We start from the raw sequence: 21,130 nt of genomic DNA on the forward strand, positions 1-21,130 counted from the left end.
AGGGTACTAGAGAAAGCCAGGAGGAAGAGATTAAACATGATCCTGGTGGCACCCTTTTGGCCTTGTCAAATATGGCTTCCGATCCTTATGAAGATCTCCCGGGGCCAGTTCCTTCCCCTACCGAACCGATCAGATTTAATCCGCATCAACCTAGGTGCTTCATCACAATCTGAATTGCCTCCACCTGATGACTTGGAGGCTTCAGGCAGAGACCGGATGTTTTCTAAGGAGGTTAATGATGTTCTCCTGCACTCACACAAGCCTAACACTAGGAAATCCTACATGTATAAGTGGAGGCAATTTTCCCTCTGGTGTGGTAAGAAGGATGTTTCGCTGGGTGGTGCCCCTTTTCAAGTCATATTTGGTTAGTTATTACACCTGAAGGCTAAGAGCCTACCATTTTCTTCTTTGAAGGTTGACCTCGCTGCTGTCACAAAGGAACTGAGGAAGGATTAGTTTTCTCCCATCATTTGTCTTCGAGGTTTCTTAAGGGGTTAGGTAATCTCTGGCCACCCAGGGATCCTTTAGTGCCCCAATGGTCTCTCTCTGTTTTGTTAGCACTTTGAACCCCTTGCTACCTGTTTGGCAGAACTTTCTGTGAAGGTATGTTTCTCAGTAGCTGCTACCTCAGTCAGGAGGGTGAGTGAGCTAGCAGCTCTTCAGATCCCCCATTTTTGAAGTTCTTTCCTGAAAGGGTAGTCCTACACCCTGGTCTTAGGTTTCTTCCTAAGGTAGTTTCTAGGTTTCATTTATCCCAAAGTATTGTTTTACCCATATTATTTCCTGCACCAAGCTCTGAGAATGAGCACTTGTTGCATTCTTTAGACGTTAGGGGGGGCGTTATTATTTTACAGAGAACCCTGGTGTTTCGCAGGGATAGAGCCCTGTCTGTTTGTTTTAGTGGCCCTAAGAGAGGTAGGAGAGCATCATATCAGACCCCGTCCGGATGCAGTAGAAAAGAGCAAGAGTCCAGTAGCACCTTAAAGACTGACAAAATACGTGGCAGGGTATGATATTTCATGAGTCAGGACCATAAGGGAGTGTTATGGTAGGGCCAGATTGCCATGCCTGTTGAACATTCATGCCCACTTCACCAGGGCAATGGCTTCTTCTGCAGCTGTCCTGGATGGAGTACCTTTGACAGAGATCTGCAGAGCTGCCACCTGGTTATCGGCAGACACATTTGTACCCTACTGCGCTTTGGATCTGCAGGTGAGACTTGAGGCTCAAATGGGCAAGGCAGTTCTTCATTCACTGTTCAAGTGAGAAGAGCATGCTCCACTGCCTGGTGAGTAGCTTGCTAGAATCCCTATGTGGGACTGCACAGAAGATTGATGATGAAAACAAAGTTGCACTTACCTGTAACTGTTGTTCATCGAGTATCTGCTGTGCAGGTACACATAACTTCCCTCCTGTCCCACTGCATGCTCTAGCTTCAGAGGCTCTAGAGGTACTGAGGGTAGAGGGGCCAGTGCTGTGTCCTGCCCCACTGCATGCTCTGGCTTCAGAGGCTCTAGAGGTACTGAGGGTTGAGGGGCCACTGCTGCGCAAGAGCACGTGGTCCCTGGGCAGGAACATGCTTCTGACCGTGATGCACAGCACCCCCTGGAGGCTTTTAACTATAAGGACCTATCCAATGGCAGGCCTGCTCATGCGCAGTATCCATTGTGTGCCTGCACAGAAGATACTCAATGAACAATAGTTACAGGTAAGTGCAACTTTGTTTTCTGGTTGCCTAAGATAGTCAAATGTTTGAGCACAGCATGAGCGTTGTTCCATTGTCCGGCCATTTGGGCTAAGAATCAATGGTATTCTGATGCAGATAGCAAAATCTTTTACTGACTGTCTTCTAATTTCCCGGTTTAATTGTAGAACTACTTTGCGAAGCAAGTTTCCAAGAAGCTCTTCAGGAAAGTATCCCAGAATGCCAAGTACATGAATGGACTCCACTGTGGCTTCTGCGGTATTCAGTCATTGTGAAGAGCAGAGGAATTATCAAATCCAAAGGCTACATCTTACAAGCAAGAAGAATACCTTCATCTTAAGACTTTTGACAATGGCCTGGTTGTGAAAAGATCCTTTCTCTACAAGGCATTGCACCAAGGTGCAAATGAACAAATGTGTTATTATTAAGTGGTCAGTGATGCCCAAATTGTATAGTGGCATAGACATGTGACAGCATACTTGATCCATTGATTTCCTTTCTTTTCTTACGTGCTTTTTGTACAGAGACCAGCTTGCTCAAATGGGAAATAGTTGTTTTCACTAAACCAGAGTTTGTTAATTTAGAGATGATATATACATAAAATTATTTGAAATATTGTAATGAGTAATATAAACTTTAAAAAGTGTGGCTACCTATATTTTGATTGAAATATTTTTTATTTGTGAGGAGAAATAGACCTTGTTTTCATATTGTTGCTGCTGTGTTGGCAGAAGAAAATTTAACAAAGCTGGTGGAATGAGTAGCTTTTCAGCTTAAGCCTGTGGGATAAAACAAAATATATGCAAGCGGAATTGCTCAATATAGTCATGAATATATATTTGATGTTTTCCTCATTGTGGTAAAGATCATATGGCTCTTGTACTAAGGTTTAATTAACCTTTTTCTTCTGTTTCTCTGAGGCACATTCCTCTGGGAGGCATCCCTCATGTACTTGGTTTATGACCAAGAGAGCTGGTGGAAGAACACTGAAAACAAAAGTTTAACTTTATGAAAGTTTGGCTGTTATTGTTTTTTCTGGTGTTTTAGGAACCACAAATATTTTGCAAACCATAAAAGGCTAATGCTTGATATGTTTATATAAACCCCAGCATTGCATACACGATAGATTATCACACAATGAATTCATCTTACTTGGCGGTCACAAAGAGAACTGCGCTGTCTCCAAGCCAACCAGAGTCTGGCCAGAAAGTTACCATTATTCAGACAGCATGCTGTTTGAACAAGCTTAAACATTAATGCAGTAGTGAAGAATTTCCTGGGTGATGGCAAACTTTATCTGGAATTGATTTTTTTTACATTCATATTAGAACTAATGTGTGTCATAGAATGTGCAAACTTTTTTATTGTCCATAATATATCTTCACAGGTTAATCATTCTACTGGGTAAACACCTCATGCTTTTATTTATAAAGATTTTGAATAAGAGCATGTGGACGTGTTTCTGTGTAACGTATTTAAGCATGTGGCTGACATGTCAGTTGTCAGCTTTTACTTGGAGTTCACTTCCATCAAAATTATCGGGCATTACTCATTAATGATGCCTGAGGTTTATACAATAGTTGGTTGGGAACAGTCTTGGACAACTAATGAAATAGACTTCAGTGCAACATTTCTGACGGTTCTGGAGTAAACTTTGACTTGCTGCTTAAAGGATTTGAATAGTTCTAGAGAGAGTGATTAAATAATAGGATGTGTATATTGAATGTGCAGGAAAATGTTGTTTATATGCAAAATTAGGATTGATTACAAAACTTTGAACTTTGTAGAGAGGCAAAATTGTATGTAGTCCTGTTTCAAAATTAACTGATGGTTTTACTTAATCTTTTGTGCTTTTTACTAGTTTGAGATCATTATTGTTGATAAAGGATGCTTGCTTTTACAGAAATCTGCTGGTGACAGTTTGTCCTTTGCATTAGTGCATTCAGGTTCTGATCCAGTTTAGAAAAAAATAAACATTTTGGCCTGTTTTTTCTTGTTTGACTGACTGACTGTTCTTTGTGTCTTTTGATAGAAAAATGCAGTGAAATATTTTAAAAGTTGCTTTAAAACTCATAAATTATAGTAGCTGGAAAACAACCTTTCTCCCACTATTAAAGCAGAAAACCTTTTTCCTGCTGACCTGCTGACACGAAGAATGGGATCTTCCTTTAGTGAATCTTGCATCAGAGCCAGGGCTGTCCAACTCCATACCAATTTCCATTGCTACAGACTGGGACTGGGTAAAAGTCGAAGCTAGATAATTTTAAGCGGTGGATGTATGATTTTTGTCATGCAGTCTGTGGCCATGAACATGATGTGTGATTGTGTAGTGAATCTGGGGCAACCCAGTTTAAAAATCTGAGGATCCATGAGATCTGTGCTTCGGTCCAGAGCCACATCTTTGTTTCCTGCCATCCCTATAAAGCAAGTGGATCCATGTTTTTTCTGATGTAACGTGTAGCTATAAACATGATGAGTTTGCAGTGATTCAAAGCAGAAATCATGAGAATCCATGCTTTAAAACTGCATTTTTTGTGCCATGCATTATTTTTGTGGTGCTGACTATAGACTAAGACATGATCTACAATATGACAGTGGTTTTATTTTATTTCAATGTAAAAATCATAAGTTCATAAAGATCCATGCCCCAGATCCACATTTTTGTGCTATTGCTGCACCACAAAGTATTGGATCCGTGTTTTTCAAGGTTCAGTCTGTGGTCCTGACTAACATGTGATTTGATACTGGATTTGGGGGGATTCAGTGAAAAAAACTAGAGGATCCACATAGCTGGCTTTTACTTTTCCCCTCTTCAGACCTATTCCCGGAGCAAGTGAAATAGCCACAGCCTGCCCTCACCAAGGGGCAACCTTGAGACCAACAAAGTTTTATTCAGTGTAAGCTTTTGTTTGCAAAACACACTTCTTCAGACAAAACTGGAATAAAATCTCAAAAGCTAGTTACAGGGGGAAAGAGGGTGGGGGGAAGCATTAGGAGAGGTCACTCAGAGCCTAGATGCATATGCAGAGCTGAAATTAGACCAACAATACCAAATTTACATTCTAACTTTGGCATACAATGTGAATCTCCTCACGTCTGGTATTGTTTCCACAGAGTTGTTTTTTGAAAATAACACCCTGTCACTTTAAACATGTTTATAATGTCCAGCCACGGCTGCTAAGGCTTAACACTATTTACTTTTAGGATAAAGTTGGATGTTTATATAGACCGTTGGTCTAATATGTGAAGGTAATAATGTAGATGGCATTTTATAGTTGGGTTTTTATAAATAGAAAAAAACACATGGATATAAGTAAAGGTAAAGGTTTGCTGTTTGCATAGGCAGACTGTGACTGGTAGCAATTAGCAGTGGAGACTTTATGTTTGGCTTCTAGAATCCAGCTAATACATTGTGAAGACCTTGTGTTCTGTTATTAGAGAGTCAACATCAGATGTTTCCTTCAAGAGTTGATAAGTAGAAATGTGAGTTTTCAGTGTAATGGTTCATTATGAATTTTTAAAGCTACATTTATATTTGAATGTGTATTTTCTTTCTAGTGATAAGAATTGTGATTGCTACATGCTCAGATAAAGCAATTCTTGTGAAACGGATTTGTTTATATTGTGCAGTATCCATCGCGTGTGAGCGATAAGAGAATTTCTACAGAATTACTACATTACTCCTAGAACTAACACCAAAAAATGATGTCCTCATCATCATAGGGGACTGGAATGCTAAAGTAGGAAGTCAAAAGGTAACCGGAATAACAGACAAGTTTGGCCTTGGAAAGCAAAATGAAGCAGGGCAAAGGTTAACAGAGTTTTGTCAAGAGAACACACTGGTCATAGCGAACACCCTTTTCCAACAACCTAAGAGACGACTCTACACATGGACATCACCAGATGGGCAACACCGAAATCAGATTGACTATATAATTTGCAGTCAAAGATGGAGAAGCTCTATCCAGTCAGTAAAAACAAGACCTGGAGCTGACTGTGGCTCAGATCATGAGCTACTCATTGCAAAATTCAGACTTAAACTGAAGAAAATCGGGAAAACCACGAGGCCATTCAGGTTTGACCTAGATCGCATCCCTGATGAATATACAGTAGAGGTGAAGAATAGATTCAAGGGTCTGGATTTGATAGATAGAGTGCCTGAAGAACTATGGACGGAGGTTCGTGACATTGTACAGGAGGCAGCAATCACCACCATACCAAAGAAAAAGAAATGCAAGAAAGCAAAATGGCTTTCTGATGAGGCTTTACAAATAGCAGAGGAAAGAAGGAAAGCGAAAGGCAAAGGCGAAAAGGAAAGATTTACCCAACTGAACGCAGATTTCCAGAGAACAGCAAGGAGAGATAAGGAGGCCTTCCTGAATGAACAGTGCAAAGTAATAGAAGAAAACAATAGAATGGGAAGGACTAGAGATCTCTTCAAGAAAATTGGAGAAATCAAGGGAGCGTTCCATGCAAAGCTGGCCATGATAAAGGACAAAAACGGTAGGGACCTAACAGAAGCAGAAGAGATTAGGAAAAGATGGCAAGAATACACAGAAGAACTATACAAGAAAGACCTCGATGTCCTTGACAACCACGACGGTATAATCACTGACCTCGAGCCAGACATCCTGGAATGTGAAGTTAAATGGGCCTTAGAAAGCATTACTAACAACAAAGCTAGTGGAGGTGATGGTATCCCAGCTGAGCTATTCAAAGTCTTAGAAGAGGATGCTGTTAAAGTTCTGCACTCCATTTGCCAGCAAATTTGGAAAACGCAACAGTGGCCACAGGATTGGAAAAGATCAGTATACATTCCAATCCCAAAGAAGGGCAATGCCAAGGAATGTTCAAACTATCGCACAATTGCACTCATATCACACGCTAGCAAGGTCATGCTCAAGATCCTACAAGCTAGGCTTCAACAGTACGTGGATAGAGAACTACCAGAAGTACAAGCTGGGTTTCGAAGAGGTAGAGGAACGAGAGATCATATTGCCAACATTCGCTGGATTATGGAGAAAGCAAGAGAGTACCAGAAAAATATCTACTTCTGCTTCATTGACTATGCTAAAGCCTTTGACTGTGTGGATCACAACAAACTATGGCAGGTCCTTAAAGAGATGGGAGTACCAGACCACCTCACATGTCTCTTGAGAAACCTGTATAAGGGCCAAGAAGCGACAGTTAGAACCGGATACGGAACAACTGATTGGTTCAGCATAGGAAAAGGAGTACGACAAGGATGTATACTGTCACCTTGCTTATTTAATATATATGCAGAGTACATCATGCGAAATGCTGGCCTGGATGAATCACAAGCGGGAATTAAGATTGCTGGGGAAAAGATCAACAACCTCAGATATGCAGATGATACCACTCTAATGGCTGAAAGTGAAGAGGATCTAAAGAACCTCTTGCTCAGAGTAAAAGAGGAGAGCGCAAAAGTGGGCTTGAAGCTCAACATCAAAAAAACTAAGATCATGGAAGTAGTGACAGACTTCACGTTCCTGGGATCCCAGGTCACCGCAGACTGTGACAGCAGTCATGAAATTAAAAGACGCCTGCTCCTTGGGAGGAAAGCGATGGCGAACCTAAACAGCATGATAAAAAGTAGAGACATCACCCTGCCAACAAAAGTCCGCATGGTCAAAGCAATGGTATTCCCAGTAGTCATGTATGGCTGCGAGAGCTGGACTATAAGGAAGGCCGAGCGCCGAAGAATAGATTCTTTTGAACTATGGTGCTGGAGAAGGCACTTGAGAGTCCCTTGGACTGCAAGAAGAACAAATCAGTCAATCCTCAAAGAAATCAACCCTGACTGTTCCCTGGAAGGCCAGATAATGAAACTGAAGCTCAAATACTTTGGCCACCAAATGAGAAGGGAGCACTCACTGGAGAAGACCCTGATGCTGGGAAAGATTGAAGGTCAAAGAAGACGGGGACGGCAAAGGATGAGATGGTTAGACAGTGTCATCGATGCGACGAACATGAAGTTGCGCAAACTTCAGAGGACGGCGGAAGACCGGGAGGCCTGGCGGGAGCTGGTCCATGGGGTCGCAAAGAGTCGGACTCGACTGTGCGACTGAACAACAACAACTACAGTTTTGCACACACATCTTTATTGACCCTTTGTTATTTTTGTCATGGATGTTGTGTTTGGATTTCCCCCACTTAGAGGTTGGCATCTCTAGCTGAAATTGGAATGGGTGGTCAGTAGGATCAGAGGAAGACAACAAATTAGCACGTAAATGCAAGAGTTAACAAAGAGATGTGAGAATGAAATTGGAGTCCAACATCGCCCCACGAAAAATCAAGCTCAACCCTGCTGGGTGCTGCTGGACTCCAATTTCATTGGAATGCCTTTTATCTAAATAACTTTGGATCATCCTATGTACTTTAGGACTGAGTTTGCAAGTGGATGTTTGGGTGCATACATTGATCCATTTTGTACTTCATGAATTATGCTTTTTTATATTTTGGTAAGGATTTGTATATTGTTATGAACCCTTTGATGTTTTCTAAATACACACCCATTATTATAAGCATATTGAGTCATCTATGAGAAAATAATTTTGTTTAAATTTGAATAATATTCCTTTATTTGCTGTTTCTGTACACAGTGTTGTTATTTTGGTTATACTTTCTACTGTGTCTCCCTGTGTTGTTTTGTTATGGAGATTAGCAGGAAGAAAGAAAAACCTGAAGCTGAAATTCTTCCAAGTTTTCCATGTGGAGGTTTTTTAAAATGAATTTATCTTACTATTCACAGCAGACTATTAAGGCATCAGAACCAGGTTTGCTGACTTGGGAAGTTTCTGGAGTTTCCGTTTGAAGTGGGAGCGCAGAGAGGGGGGGGGGCATGGGGATGTGATGCCTAGGGCCTGGAGGCCACCCTCCAAAGCTGCCATTTCCTCCAGGGAGCTCTTCAGAGTACGTTGTAAGTCACTTGTTATTCTTGGAGAACTCCCGGCGTCAGGCTCGAGGTTGGTAATCCTAAAGAACAGATGCACATATCCGCTAAGTAACTGTTCAAGTGTTCGGGCAGTAACTGGGGAGTGATGCAGAAAATTACAGTAGCTTCTTGATTACTGAAAAACTGCATCTAACTTCTGGTCACAGGAACAGCTGCTACGATTTTGTGTGTGGCCCTCTTTCCGATATCAGTTTACATGTACAAAGACAATTAGACAATAATTCTAGAAACATTAAAGTCTGCCCTCTGAGAAAGAATGTGTTGTTACTGGACTGGACATAGCAGATGTTTTGTAACCACAGTGTAAATACAAGAACATATGTAGCTGTCCTGAAACTGACTACTAGGCAGTTCGCTGTTTCCTGCCGAATTCTCTCCAAAGAAGGCTCCCTGTACGCTCAGAGAAATTACCTTCAAAGTACGATCGCCTTTTTTTGCCCCCGGCTCTTTTCCGCTATCGAAAGAGGGCAGCGTTTCCGATCTTCATAGGGGAACCATAGAGCGAGGTAAGAGGTTTCCAGCCGGAGTGCTTAAGCAATGCTCAACGATCCGGCGGTGAAAGGGAAGCCGCGTTTCCGGTACATGAGTTGAGAAGATGGTAGGCACCAGGCGGGTAACGCGGCGAAGTCAACAGACGCCGTCTTCTGCGGGAGGCAACGATTCCTCGATGGTGAGAGACGTGAGAAACAGCAGGGGAAGGGCTCGGTTATCAGTTTGGTCAACCCGCCCTCCCCCATACACGCATACACTTGCATGCGGTGGTGGCCCAACGTTTGAGTTTCTTTTCCTCCACCACGATTTTCTGACCACGCTGGGAGCACGCGCATCACCTAGGCGCAAGGTCTACGCTGCGTGACCGGTGGGTGGTGACGCGTGAGGAGGAAACTCTTTTCTTTGGACGGCGTTGGGAGTGGGAACGAAATGCGTGCTAAGATTTCGGTGCATTGCACCCCTTGAGGAGCATGGGGATCTAGCAGAGTGCCTTTCTCAGCCTAGGTGCGTACTTTTGGCTTTGGGGAGGGGAAGGTGATGCATCTCAGAGGGAACGTTTTCTGCAGTGCTGTGTCATGGATATGTAGATGGGTTGGTTAGATTAGTAAATTTCTGTAAGCTTTAACAGGTGGGGACACTTTGCAATCTGAAGCACCGTTCTTGCCTTAATATATTGGATCTAGACTCTTCTCCTTGACCCCTGCCCTAGTGGGGTTTTGATCTTTTCAGTCAAAACTGTGTCCCACTTGTGAAAAGTTGTACCTGTCAGTTTCATGGCCATGTTTGCCGGTAATGTATTGCGATACTTGTGTTCTTGGCATTACTTATGTGAATGTTTCATAATACTTATATGTGTTCTAAAGTACTAGAGAGGGAGTTTGCTGTGTGAGAGTCTAATTATTGCAACTTGTGTGACATTTGTACATGATGTGCCTTGATATCCCCATAGTTAAATCAGACCTAAGGAACAGACTATACAAAATGATGCCTTTGCATTTTTGGTTACTGCTTCTAGACTGGGTTTACTCTAACAGCCTGAACTGGGATTGAATAAAGATTCTGACCAGATATGTGTTTAAATGATTCTTTAAGAATAAGTCAGTCTGCATTAAATTGGATGTATACGGAAATTAGCTAGTAGCTATTTATGGTGTAGTTCTATTGTTCTTAGTGGTGCTGTTCAGAAATCATGGATATTGATTTACATAATTGTCAATCACTGAACCGCCTGTCAAGGTATGATACTTTATGGAAGCTCCTACAATGCAGTGTGCTTGAGTGAGTGCACACTAACTTTGCCTGCACTGTTTCATATGTGTTGCTAGTAATTTTAAATATGGTCTCTGTCGCTGATAAACTTTGAATCTTTTAGTGATGGTGCCATCTCATTTGAAAATATAAGTATGGTTCTTTAAATTCATAATGCTGTCTTACTCTGTCTTGATAATGTCCCTTCATTTTAATTTTTTACATGCTCTTTTCGTGTTCTTGAGCTTGGTGAGATGGAATGTCTTGTAGTGGAAGTATCTGAGGTCCATTGGTGTGTCTGTCAGTTATTAATTGTCTTCATGTCAAGAAGAACAGATCATTCTAGGGGAATCAATGTTCATTTCAGTTTACAAAAATAAGCCTCAAAATGATTTGCTTTATCCGTTCAGTAGATGTCTATGGAGTAATGTGGTTGCTATTATCAAAAACATATTAAGGTTTTAACATTTTGCCTTAGTCCAGCAGTGTAGATTCTAGGAAGTAAGGTTCTTTTAAAAGCAGGAGTGTATCAAATCCTGGGTGAGTTACTTTAATGCTCTAATAGGCAAACTGGAACAAAAATTATATTCTCACAGTAAAGACTGATGTAATATTGTTTCATTTGTACAACAGATGGTTGCTTTAAATAAAATTACTTTAGTTTTGAAATCTAAATCAATTTGAAATCTAAAGTTTCTTATTTGGTATTTATAGCAAAGCTTCTTCATTTTGTGATTCAATATCAGAGAAAATAATTTCTGCATGATAACTATGACATCTTCTCGTTCTTACAGTGTCCCTCAATGGAAGGCAGCACATCTGTGAGGGCAACTAGAAGCAAAAGTAAACTGAATTCCCACCCAAATATCATTTCTGAATCTCGTTCTGAGAAAATGAAGGAGCCTAAAACAAAACCAGATATTGAAGAGCCTTTGGAGGTGCAAGCAACTCGGAATAGGAGTGAAGCTACACATTTAGCAGACTCAGTTGCTGAACTGCAGGCTGATGGATATGTTTCTGAAGCAGAATCAAACTGTTCCTCTGTCTCTGGTCTTCAAACACCCATGTTCATAAGGGTAACAAGAAGGCGGCAAATTGTAATTCCTTGTCAGCTAGAATCTCCAGCTAAGAACAGACAAAGCAGGAGAGTGTTTCCCAGTGAAGACAGCAAATGCCAGGATGATGATCTCTCTGAATCAGAATCATGCTCTTCTGCTGTTTCAGGAGTGCAAACCTCCAGTACTGCAAGAATGACTAGAAGCAGACAAGTCAAGGCCAATATATTGCCCGTGTGTGAAGCGCAAGCCGAAGAGGTATCTGATGCAGAATCATGGTGCTCAGGTGTTTCCACAGAACCTTCTGTTCAACTTAAAAGAATGACAAGGAGCATGCGACTGAGACTGCAAGCAGAAACAATATCACAGGGTGAAAGGAAAAGTGAAGTTGTGGCAGGAGATGAAAAGTTACCTCAACATGTAACTAAATCCCAGACAATAGTAATTTCTGATTCAGAACCCACAAAATCTGATTTTGATGAACAACAAGCATCCTGTCTCTCAGCTAAGAGTCATAAGCAGCTTAGCCCCTGTAAACCAAAGTACGATTCTGAATCTGTCATTGGGGGTGATCTAAAGCAGAGATTTTCAAGCAGCTCTAAGAAAACAGATCGGGAATCTACAAAAATAACGCCTGAAAAAGAGATGCGAGAGGGTAAGGATTGTGAAATTGTGGATCGTCAAGAGGAAAAGGGAGGAAAGAACAAAAACATAAGGGAATCAGCTAGAAAAATAAATGATGTTTATGAAATTGTGGACATCACTGAAGAAACATGTGATCAAACATCAGAAAAATCTAGAAAAGCAACTGAAAAATTGTCTCTGGTGAAGAGTACAGCCATATTGTCAAGGCAGACAACTCCTAGTAAAGGCAAATGCAATACAGAAACCCAAAATCCAGAAGAGATAATAGAAGTGGACAAGCTACATGAAAGAGGCAGCCCACAAAATATCACCCCATCACCGACTATTGAAAGCAGAGATGATGCCTGCAGGGTGTCTGTTGTTAGTATAGATAGTGATGGAAGCCAGGAGGAGCCAGTTGCTGAATCCTTTTCATGCGCAACCAAAAGAACAGAGGATGAGGGGTGTTCCACTATGTCAGTTTTTATCAGTGATGATAGCAGTGAATCTGACAGCAGTGATTTAGAAGAAACAAATGAAATGAAAATGACTGCTAGTTGTGCAGGTAGCAGTAAGCAAAATGGATTGGCCTTGGACACCTCAGACAGTGAAGTACTGTTTGTAATTGACAAAACTCCTGGCTTAGACTCTAGCAAAGCATACTATTTAGAAGAGAAGGACATAGGGAATGATGGGGAAGGAACAAAAAGCAAGACCTCCTTGGAGCTGGAAGAAGATGAAGAGGAATTTATTGATGAGGATGAAGGTTCATTGGATGTGTCTACTACGGCGTAAGTTCTTTCTTAGACTAACCTAGACATGGTTTCTGTATCCTGCTAGACATGTGAATTATTTGGCTAAAATTTGATCAGTTATCAGATTACGGGGGCAGGGCAGAAACTTTGGGACAAGGAAGGCCTAGAATAATGGAATAATGGGGTAGCTCTAATGATAAGAGAGATCTAGAGTTGGTGCCTAACATTAGTTGCCATACAGTAGGGGAAGAAATCACTGTGCAAAACCTTGAAGACCTAACCCAGGGATAATCAATTGGTGGCCTCAGTCTGATGCTCAGCGTAATATCAAACACATCATTATGCACTTCAGGGTCATTCTGAGAGTCTATATCTAGTCTGTGTCTTGAGGTGTGCCGTTGAGATAGATAGGAAGGTGCATTCCGCTAAGAGCACTGTTTTTCACATTGTATGGGAAGAATCTAAAGAGCATGTCCTGTCATTTCCTAAGGGGGAAGGAACAAGTGGAGCTAATGTTACTGGTCTTAAGCTCTTGCTTAGTCCTAAATATGGACTATATTAAAAATCAGTAGGGGCCTAGCATACACACCCTCCCTCCTCAAATTTGTGTGCATTTAAACATTATCTAAATAACCCTCCTCAAATTTGTGTGCATTTAAACAACATTATCTAAATGTGCTGGTAACAGTTGATTACAAGCATGTGTTGCTGTAGTTGTGGGCTGATATGTTTAAATAACCAGCTCTTTCTTTTCCAGCTTGTCGTTATCAAGCAGTATTGATCCTGGCCTAAATCTTAAAGACTTGGGAGGGTTATATATTAATTTTGATGCAGGAAAACAGCAGCCTGGCTCGCGTGGAATTGTGCCACTGAAGGAGAAAAAAAAAGATGAGGTAAACTACTCAGAGACTGCCATTGAACAAAATTTATGAGAAGCTGTAAGTTGCCCTGTTGTCTCAATAGCAAATGTATAAGGCATATTTAAAAGTAAAATTGTTATAACTAGGAATCAAAGTTCAATTTTGGTTCAGATTGATGGTATCCAACAGTGTAAAGCAGATTTATACTCATCAAAGTGTGCTGAAGTCAGTAGACTTAGAAGGGTGTAACTTTATTTAAGATTGCACTGTAAAACCCCAGAAGCAGCTCTGCTCTTACTACTTTAGACTTGTTTTCTGGCTGATGTTGTTTAATCATCTATTCAAGATTATTTTCTGGCAGGTGACACCACCTGCTGTGTCCCTTTGTTCAGCTAATCCTGTTGCTATTTTGGCATCTTGGAACATATGTGCCCTTTGTTCAGGGTGTTCTTTGTATTTAGGATGTCTTTGCTCAGTAGTGACCAATGTTCCCTCTAAGCTGTGGAGTCTTGTGAGCAAAAATTCTACTTTGTGAGCTACTGGCATTGATGTTGTGAGTGGGCAATTTTGCTACTCCATAAATTAGCTTGCTCTGGAGCCATCCTTCCTGAGCTAAGACAAAAATCTGTGAGCTGGAAGCTAAAAAACTGTGAGCTAGCTCACACCAACTCAGCTTAGAGGGAACACTGGTAGTGACCAGTATGCAAGTTTCTTGGCTTAGCACGTATCTGCCTGTGCTGAGCCACTCCAAACCAGTGGTGCACAACCACCCACATTCTGATGCATCAAAATGGTTGTCACTTGGGTTTTGAGTGGTCATACAGAGAGATACAGTTCTGCCATGCTATGAAGTCTGCTTTGAACTTTTAAACAGAACCAACAACTAAAGTCTATGAGTGGAAGTGATAAATGCAGTAGCAGTGGTTTTCATGAGAAAGATTTATATTGGTCATATTACTACTGCACAAATATTTCATTAAAGTTAGGGAATGCATATTAGCTGCGTTTTGAATAGATGTTCTCTTCTTGTACTCCATCTTGAGATTTTGCCTGTGTTTTTTGCTAGGGCTAGAACTCTACTCTCGCCCCACTATCAAAGCATTACCAGTCCTCCTTTAAATCACTTAAACCCACTTCCACCATGGGCTTACTTTATCTGAATCTTGTATTCTGTCTGTCTACATTATATACTACTCTTATCTTCTGTATTGTAGCTGTTTTCATTTCCGGCCTGGAATGCATATTAGCTGCGTTTTGAATAGTTGTTCTTATCTTCTGTATTGTAGCTGTTTTCATTTCCGGCCTCTTATTTCACTCCTGTCTGCTTTGCGTAAATTATAAGTCCTTGGGGTAAGGACAGTGTCACTTGCAAGCTGTAGTATTAAATTAATGTTAAATAGCCGCTTAAGAAATACAGAGTAAGCAGTGTTCATCCTATAAGAAAATTTCTTATGTACATGCACTAATCTTGATCTTAGGTTTATAAAGTGTACATTGCATTAGAAAAGCATTCCATGTACAGTACAATCCTAAGGAGAGTTAGATCCTTCTAAGTCCACTGAAGTTAATGGGTTTAGAAGGACATAACTGTGTTTGGGACTCCACTGTTAGCAGAAAATTTATACTGTCTTCATGTGTCTAGGTTTTGTAGTACCACATTTCCAAGCAAATTCATGCTACCTCTGTTGTCTTAAGTGAATTAAAACATTGTTAGTTTCATTTATAACAAATTGTCAGTTATTGAGATACCTTAATTCCTCAGTTACACTCTGTTTAGTACATTTATGAGCCCTTGATCTTTCCGCCTTTGGGAGAAGCGTTTCATATAGTTATCATTTCACAAACCCTGTTTGTTCTTAAAGCTTAAACTGTTGACAATTTAATGGTTTCTCCAAGTGCTAGAATTTGACCATTGTCTGTATAGCAGTGGGTAGTATTTATTTCAGTCTAATGAAAGATGTTTTCATATGTAGCTCTTGCAGAAGAGTACTATAACTCCAGACTTTGAAAAAAGGGAATGTGTTCCTCCCTTAACAGAATCAGTCTACCAACTAAAGAAACAACGTAGGGTAAGTAGCATGCTACTGAACAACACTGGTAATTTTCAAAGCTCTAAACATATGGTTTTCTTAAAATCTCTGTGCAGGCATGTGTGTGTTTCCCCATCAGTACATCTTTGAGTCTTGATCTGCCTCACAAGGTTGTAAGGATAAAACGGGGGGATGGCATCCTGAGAAAGTATGGAATAAAAAATATAAAATAAAATTCTAGGGAAACCTGGAAGAGGAAGGCGGAAATTAAAAAAGAAGAGGAGATTGGATTTATACTCCGCCCTTCACTGCCCAAAGGAGTCTCAGAGCGGCTTACAAACTCCTTTCCCTTCCCCTCCCCACAACAAACACCCTGTGAGGTAGGTGGGGCTGAGAGAGCTCTGACAGAAACTGCTCTTTTTCAAGGACAGCTGTGCCAGAACTATGGCTTGCCCAAGGCCACCCAGCAGCTGCAAGTGGAGGAGTGGGGAATCAAACCCGGTTCTCTTAGATTAGAGTCTGTGCACTTAACCACTACACCAAACTGGAGACTGGGTACAAAAATTGGATTTGAAGAAATTTGGAGGAGAGCATGTGTTCTATGCGATGGGAGGGATGCATGGGGAAGAGTAGACACTGATCTGATACTGTTATGTCAGTTCCTGAACTGCCATGGAAGCTGGCTAGGTGACTTTGGGCCAGTCATACACAGTCTAATCTACCTTACAGGGTTGTTGTGATGATAAAATGGAAGAGAGGAGAATGATGTATGCCATGATTGAGTCCCCTTTGGGGAGATAAGTGGGGCTGTAAATGAAGTAAATAAGCATATAAGCAAACACAGATTATTTATTTGTTTATTGGATTTCTGGACTGCTCAGGGCGGATTGCAGTATTTTGAGTGCAATTATGAGTGTGTTCAGCCTGTGTATATGTATTCTCTGTATAAATGATTTAAAAGTGAGTTTTTGTGTGTCTCGCTTTGAATGCGTATAATACAAAATTGATTATTATTTCAAAAAACTAATTTTTTAAACTTGTTTCTTGGTGCTTACATGTAGGCAGAGCGGGCAAAAACAACAGGTGATGGCTGGTTTGGTATGAAAGCCCCAGAAATAACCGAAGAACTGAAAAACGACCTTCAGGCTCTGAAGATGAGAGCAGCCATTGATCCTAAACGTTTTTATAAAAAGAATGATAGAGAAGGTCTCCCAAAATACTTCCAGGTAAGAAAGTGAAAAGACTGACCAAGAAAGTATTTGAAATTGTGTGCATGTTTGTGTCCTGCTTCAGTACTTCGATAATGTTATCTTACAAAGTTAAATATATTCTTGAATACATTCACTGATGCCTTAGATGAGGTTTTTCCTGTTTTATATTAGCTATGACTACTTTAAAAAAAATACATTTCAGTCAGTTAATTAATCCTAGTTATTGCATTTGCACACCATGCATCTTCTGCCCTTGAACTCTGAAATGCAATTGTGTTTGCCACATGATTGCTTCAAAAGGAAACAATTGGTTTCTGCTTCTCCAGGAACTCCAGAAAAGGGTCAAACTGTGTGTGGGCTCCCACCTGTGTGTGTGCCTTTTGAATTGTGGGTGATGGCTACACTACGGAGTATTATTTATTTAAACCCCTGCATGTCCCATGGCTCAAGGTGGCTTACATTACACAATTTAAAGTGTCAAATAACAATAAAGCCCCAATCTCCCGCACCCCAATAAAATGCCTGCTACTCAAAGCTCTGGTAGCCTTATGTCACCTCCTAAAAGTTTCCAAGGATTTTGCCTTCTTCGCCTCGTTGGGGAGCTTGTTCCACAAAGGGAGTAATCACAGAGAGAGCACAGGCCTTGTCAATGGCAGATGGGCCACCTTTAGTGAGGGAACACCTGAAAGGTGGCAGACCGGAAACCATAGCCAACCTGGACGTACAGGGAGAGATGGTCCTTCAGCTCTCTGGGTCCCAGGCCATGAATGTCTTTAAAGGTCATAATAAGCACCTCAAAATGAACTGTGAAATAAACTGGCAGCCAAATTCAAAGTAGGCAGGATATGTTCCTGATGGCCAGCCCCTAATGACAATCAGGCCACTGCATTCTGAAACAGCTTCAATTTCCAGGTTGTCTTTGAGGGCAGCCCCATGTAGAGCATGTTACAGTAACCCAAATGAAAAAGCATGGATTAGTAGGGAAGGGGAGAGGCTGGCGAGCCAGATGCAGCAGGTAGAAGGCATTCTTGGTCATCCCACCATATTTCTTGTCAGATAGCAAGGCTGGACCCATGAGTACCTTCAAGCTGTTCACTTGCTCTGCCACAAGTAGATCCCATTTCCTCTAAAATATAAGCCTACCTTGCCAGCATTGTCTCCGTCTTGTCTAAATTCAGCTTCAGGTTGTTCTGCATTATCCACAGCCTCAGAAAAGGTAATGAAATATAGAGCCAGGTGTCACCTATGATGATATCCAATCCCAAAGCTTCAGATGATGTCACTCAGCCGCCTCATGTAGAGCATAGGTAACAAAATGGAACCTTGAGACACCCTACAAGAAGTAGCCATCCCATTGATTCTGCTCCCCAGTGGAAACTCTGCATTCTAACCAGTCAAAAAAGAATGAAACCACCAAAGAGCACTTCTAGCACCAGCTCCATATGCCAGCTGATGAACAAGGATGGAGAGGTCAACTATATCAAAGGTTGCTCAAAGATATAACTGATTCCTGTCTCACTTGAAGCAGATTGTCCACTACTGTACCCAATAGGTCTTAAGAACAGGTCAAATAACTGCTTTCTTCAAAGAAGTAGGGAGAATCCCTCTGTCAAGAAGGGTGTTAATAATTGTAACCAGAAGTTCACAACTCCTTTCCCTGGCATGATATTAGAAGCCAGGGTACACATAGCCCGAGTGGTGGCACACAGGCACCCCTCACCCCCACCCCAGGACCCTGTCAACATCTGTCAGCAAGATCAATTGGAATTTATGCATAGCAAAAGAATACACAGGTGGATCCAACACCTCAGGTACAGTGGCATTCAAGTCGGAATGGATAGGAAGGATTTTATCAGCAAAGGTTCCTTGCACAAATATCACATTTGGAGCTGAACTAACATCACTGGCAGGTCACAAACCACTTTTTTAAAAATGGAACTGAATAGAATTCAGTTGATATAATGGCAGTGGAGAAAAAGCCTTCTTCACTGCAAATGGGCTGTATACCAGTTTATTTTGTATGCCTTTAGTGGTCTTTCTTGACATCATGCCATATTTTCAGCTTCACCACTCTATTCATTCTGGTAACTGTACCATAATCTGTTTACTGTTTTCTTAGTTGTTGTTGTTTTTTTATTTAAAAAAAGCTAAACCCATTGAAATTGCCATCATAATCAGGCTGACCTTGATTTTTCTTTTCTTAGGTTGGGACTGTTGTGGATTCTCCAGTAGACTTCTATCATGCCCGAATTCCCAAGAAAGAAAGGAAGAAAACTATTGTGGAAGAACTTCTGGCAGATGCTGAATTTAGAAGGTATTTACAGTTAATCTCACTAAACATATGGCCACATAAAAAAGAAACAAACTTGAAAGATCTTTGTCAGTGAGATACAGAGTACAGCAAGTGGAGCAAAACCTATGGAACAGAATTTTTCTGCCTTCCATTGTAGCACAATATTCTGTTCCTGGGGAGTCATAGACCTTCTCAAACAGCATGCAGGTGACATAGTGCTCTGCAGAGGGAAGCGGGCATAGGCAAATTCACCTTCTTCTGCCAGTAGAAGTGCTGTTCACTTGCCTTTTAGATACAGGCATGGATCTCCTTGTTTTTAGGGGGGAAATTATCCTCAATAGTATTTCAGGAAGCATAACAGAAATCTGTTTGCTGTACCAGATGCTCATGTTCTTAACTAGATAGAAACAGCAGCATTGACCCAGGGTCCATCTGGTTTCAAACAGTGGCCTATCAGGTGCTTCTTGGAAGTGCACAAGGAGAGCATGAAAGCAACAGCCTTCCTTTGATGTTTGTTCCCAAATCCCAACACCTGTACTCAAGGGCTCATTATTTCTGAATGTTGTGGTTCCACTTAATGTAATGGCAAATAGTCATTACAACTATTAAGTATGTTATGTTATGTTAGTTGCAGGAGACAGTTCAGTATGATGTTGTTTAATCTGTTAACCTATTTTGTGTATACAACTTGTTTTGTGCATCATACTGTACTTTACTCTCACCTTCCAATTACTTCTCTTTTTCAGATACAACAAAAGAAAGTATCAAGAAATCATAGCAGAAAAGGCAGCCCTTGCGGCTGGCAAGAAAAACAGGAAAAAGAAGAAGTTTCATAAATAAGATGGAACACTGCTTTGTGTAAATTTGCAAGTTATGGGTTAATATTTATCACATAAGAAACAGGACACAGCAAACCTATTTTGGCAACAATTTTTGTTATTACCTTTGTGTTCATTTTGGAAATGAAATGAAGATCTTTCAGTATCAGTAAACACACTGTGTTTCAAACTTTAGAGGAAACAAATGCTATTGTATAAAATCAAGAGTTCTGGAAACCTGTGGGTCAACTGTGCAAAGTGGCCCTTTTATTTAACCTACAATCTGTAAATCTTTGGGCTTTTTTCATAGATGTGTAGCAAAATAGTCTCTTAAAATATCTGTAAAAATTCCTAAGTCAGGTGAGTTAATTTACACTTAATTGTGTTAAAGAAAATATTGTAAAACCAGAAATGTATACCCTGGGGGAAAATGCCATCTTGTGATGTATTAAAAAAAATCTGCACATGTGAACAGCAGTTATAATCAATAACTGGAGGGTTTATACAATGTATTTTTGCAATGTAAAACTACATACTTTATAAAGGTATTTAAATGTATAGTGTCCATTTTTAAAATATCTGTAAACTCTTAAGTGTATATGGTACAATTCCTGTTCAATAGTATTACACCCCCTCTTTTAAAAGTTGCATCTTTTAAATTCACTGAGTTCTATCAAAGTTCTGTTCTAGTAATGGTGAAGCCAACTGAATTTAAGCAAAAAGATTTGATCATGGTAGTTTTGCTGCTGTTTCATTACACAGTGTAAGAGATAACTGTGGTAGCTTAAACCTAGATATTATTCTTAGCTATGTTGACACACAGAAAACAGCTGTACATAAAGAGCTCAGGGGAATACAGTATGACACTGGGGGTGACATTTCCCCTTTGAAACACTTATTGTGCCTTATCTGCAATGTTTGATTACCTTGTACCTCTATAGATCCTGATCAGAATCCCCTCTGAAAACATGTAAATGTACGCATTAGGCTTCCTCTAAGTATTCTGAAAAAAATGGGTATGACAACTTTATTCCTTAGCTATTCTGAAATGAAAGGATGAATT

At 40.6% G+C, this 21,130-nt stretch overlaps 2 protein-coding genes across 2 annotated transcripts in view; both read left to right on the plus strand.

Moving 5' to 3' along the window:
- The window catches only part of GCLM (glutamate-cysteine ligase, modifier subunit), a 22,922-nt gene extending 20,652 nt beyond the window's left edge, over positions 1–2,270 (plus strand). The window contains 1 exon segment of the mRNA XM_015413336.1: positions 1,873–2,270. Within this exon segment, the coding sequence (XP_015268822.1) occupies positions 1,873–2,045 (173 nt within the window). The 3' untranslated portion in view covers positions 2,046–2,270.
- A 6,959-nt stretch (positions 2,271–9,229) lies between these two features.
- DNTTIP2 (deoxynucleotidyltransferase, terminal, interacting protein 2) lies at positions 9,230–21,054 on the plus strand. Its single transcript, XM_015413342.1, has 7 exons — positions 9,230–9,351; positions 11,216–12,891; positions 13,613–13,748; positions 15,689–15,784; positions 16,807–16,971; positions 19,161–19,270; positions 19,996–21,054. Exons 1-7 carry the CDS (start codon positions 9,277–9,279, stop codon positions 20,087–20,089), a joined length of 2,352 nt encoding a protein of 783 aa, XP_015268828.1. The 5' UTR covers positions 9,230–9,276; the 3' UTR covers positions 20,090–21,054.
- Positions 21,055–21,130: the final 76 nt, after the last annotated feature.

The sequence above is a fragment of the Gekko japonicus genome, unplaced genomic scaffold (assembly GCF_001447785.1).
Source record: "Gekko japonicus isolate JY-2015 unplaced genomic scaffold, Gekko_japonicus_V1.1 scaffold70, whole genome shotgun sequence".
NCBI classification, from domain to species: Eukaryota; Metazoa; Chordata; class Lepidosauria; order Squamata; family Gekkonidae; genus Gekko; species Gekko japonicus.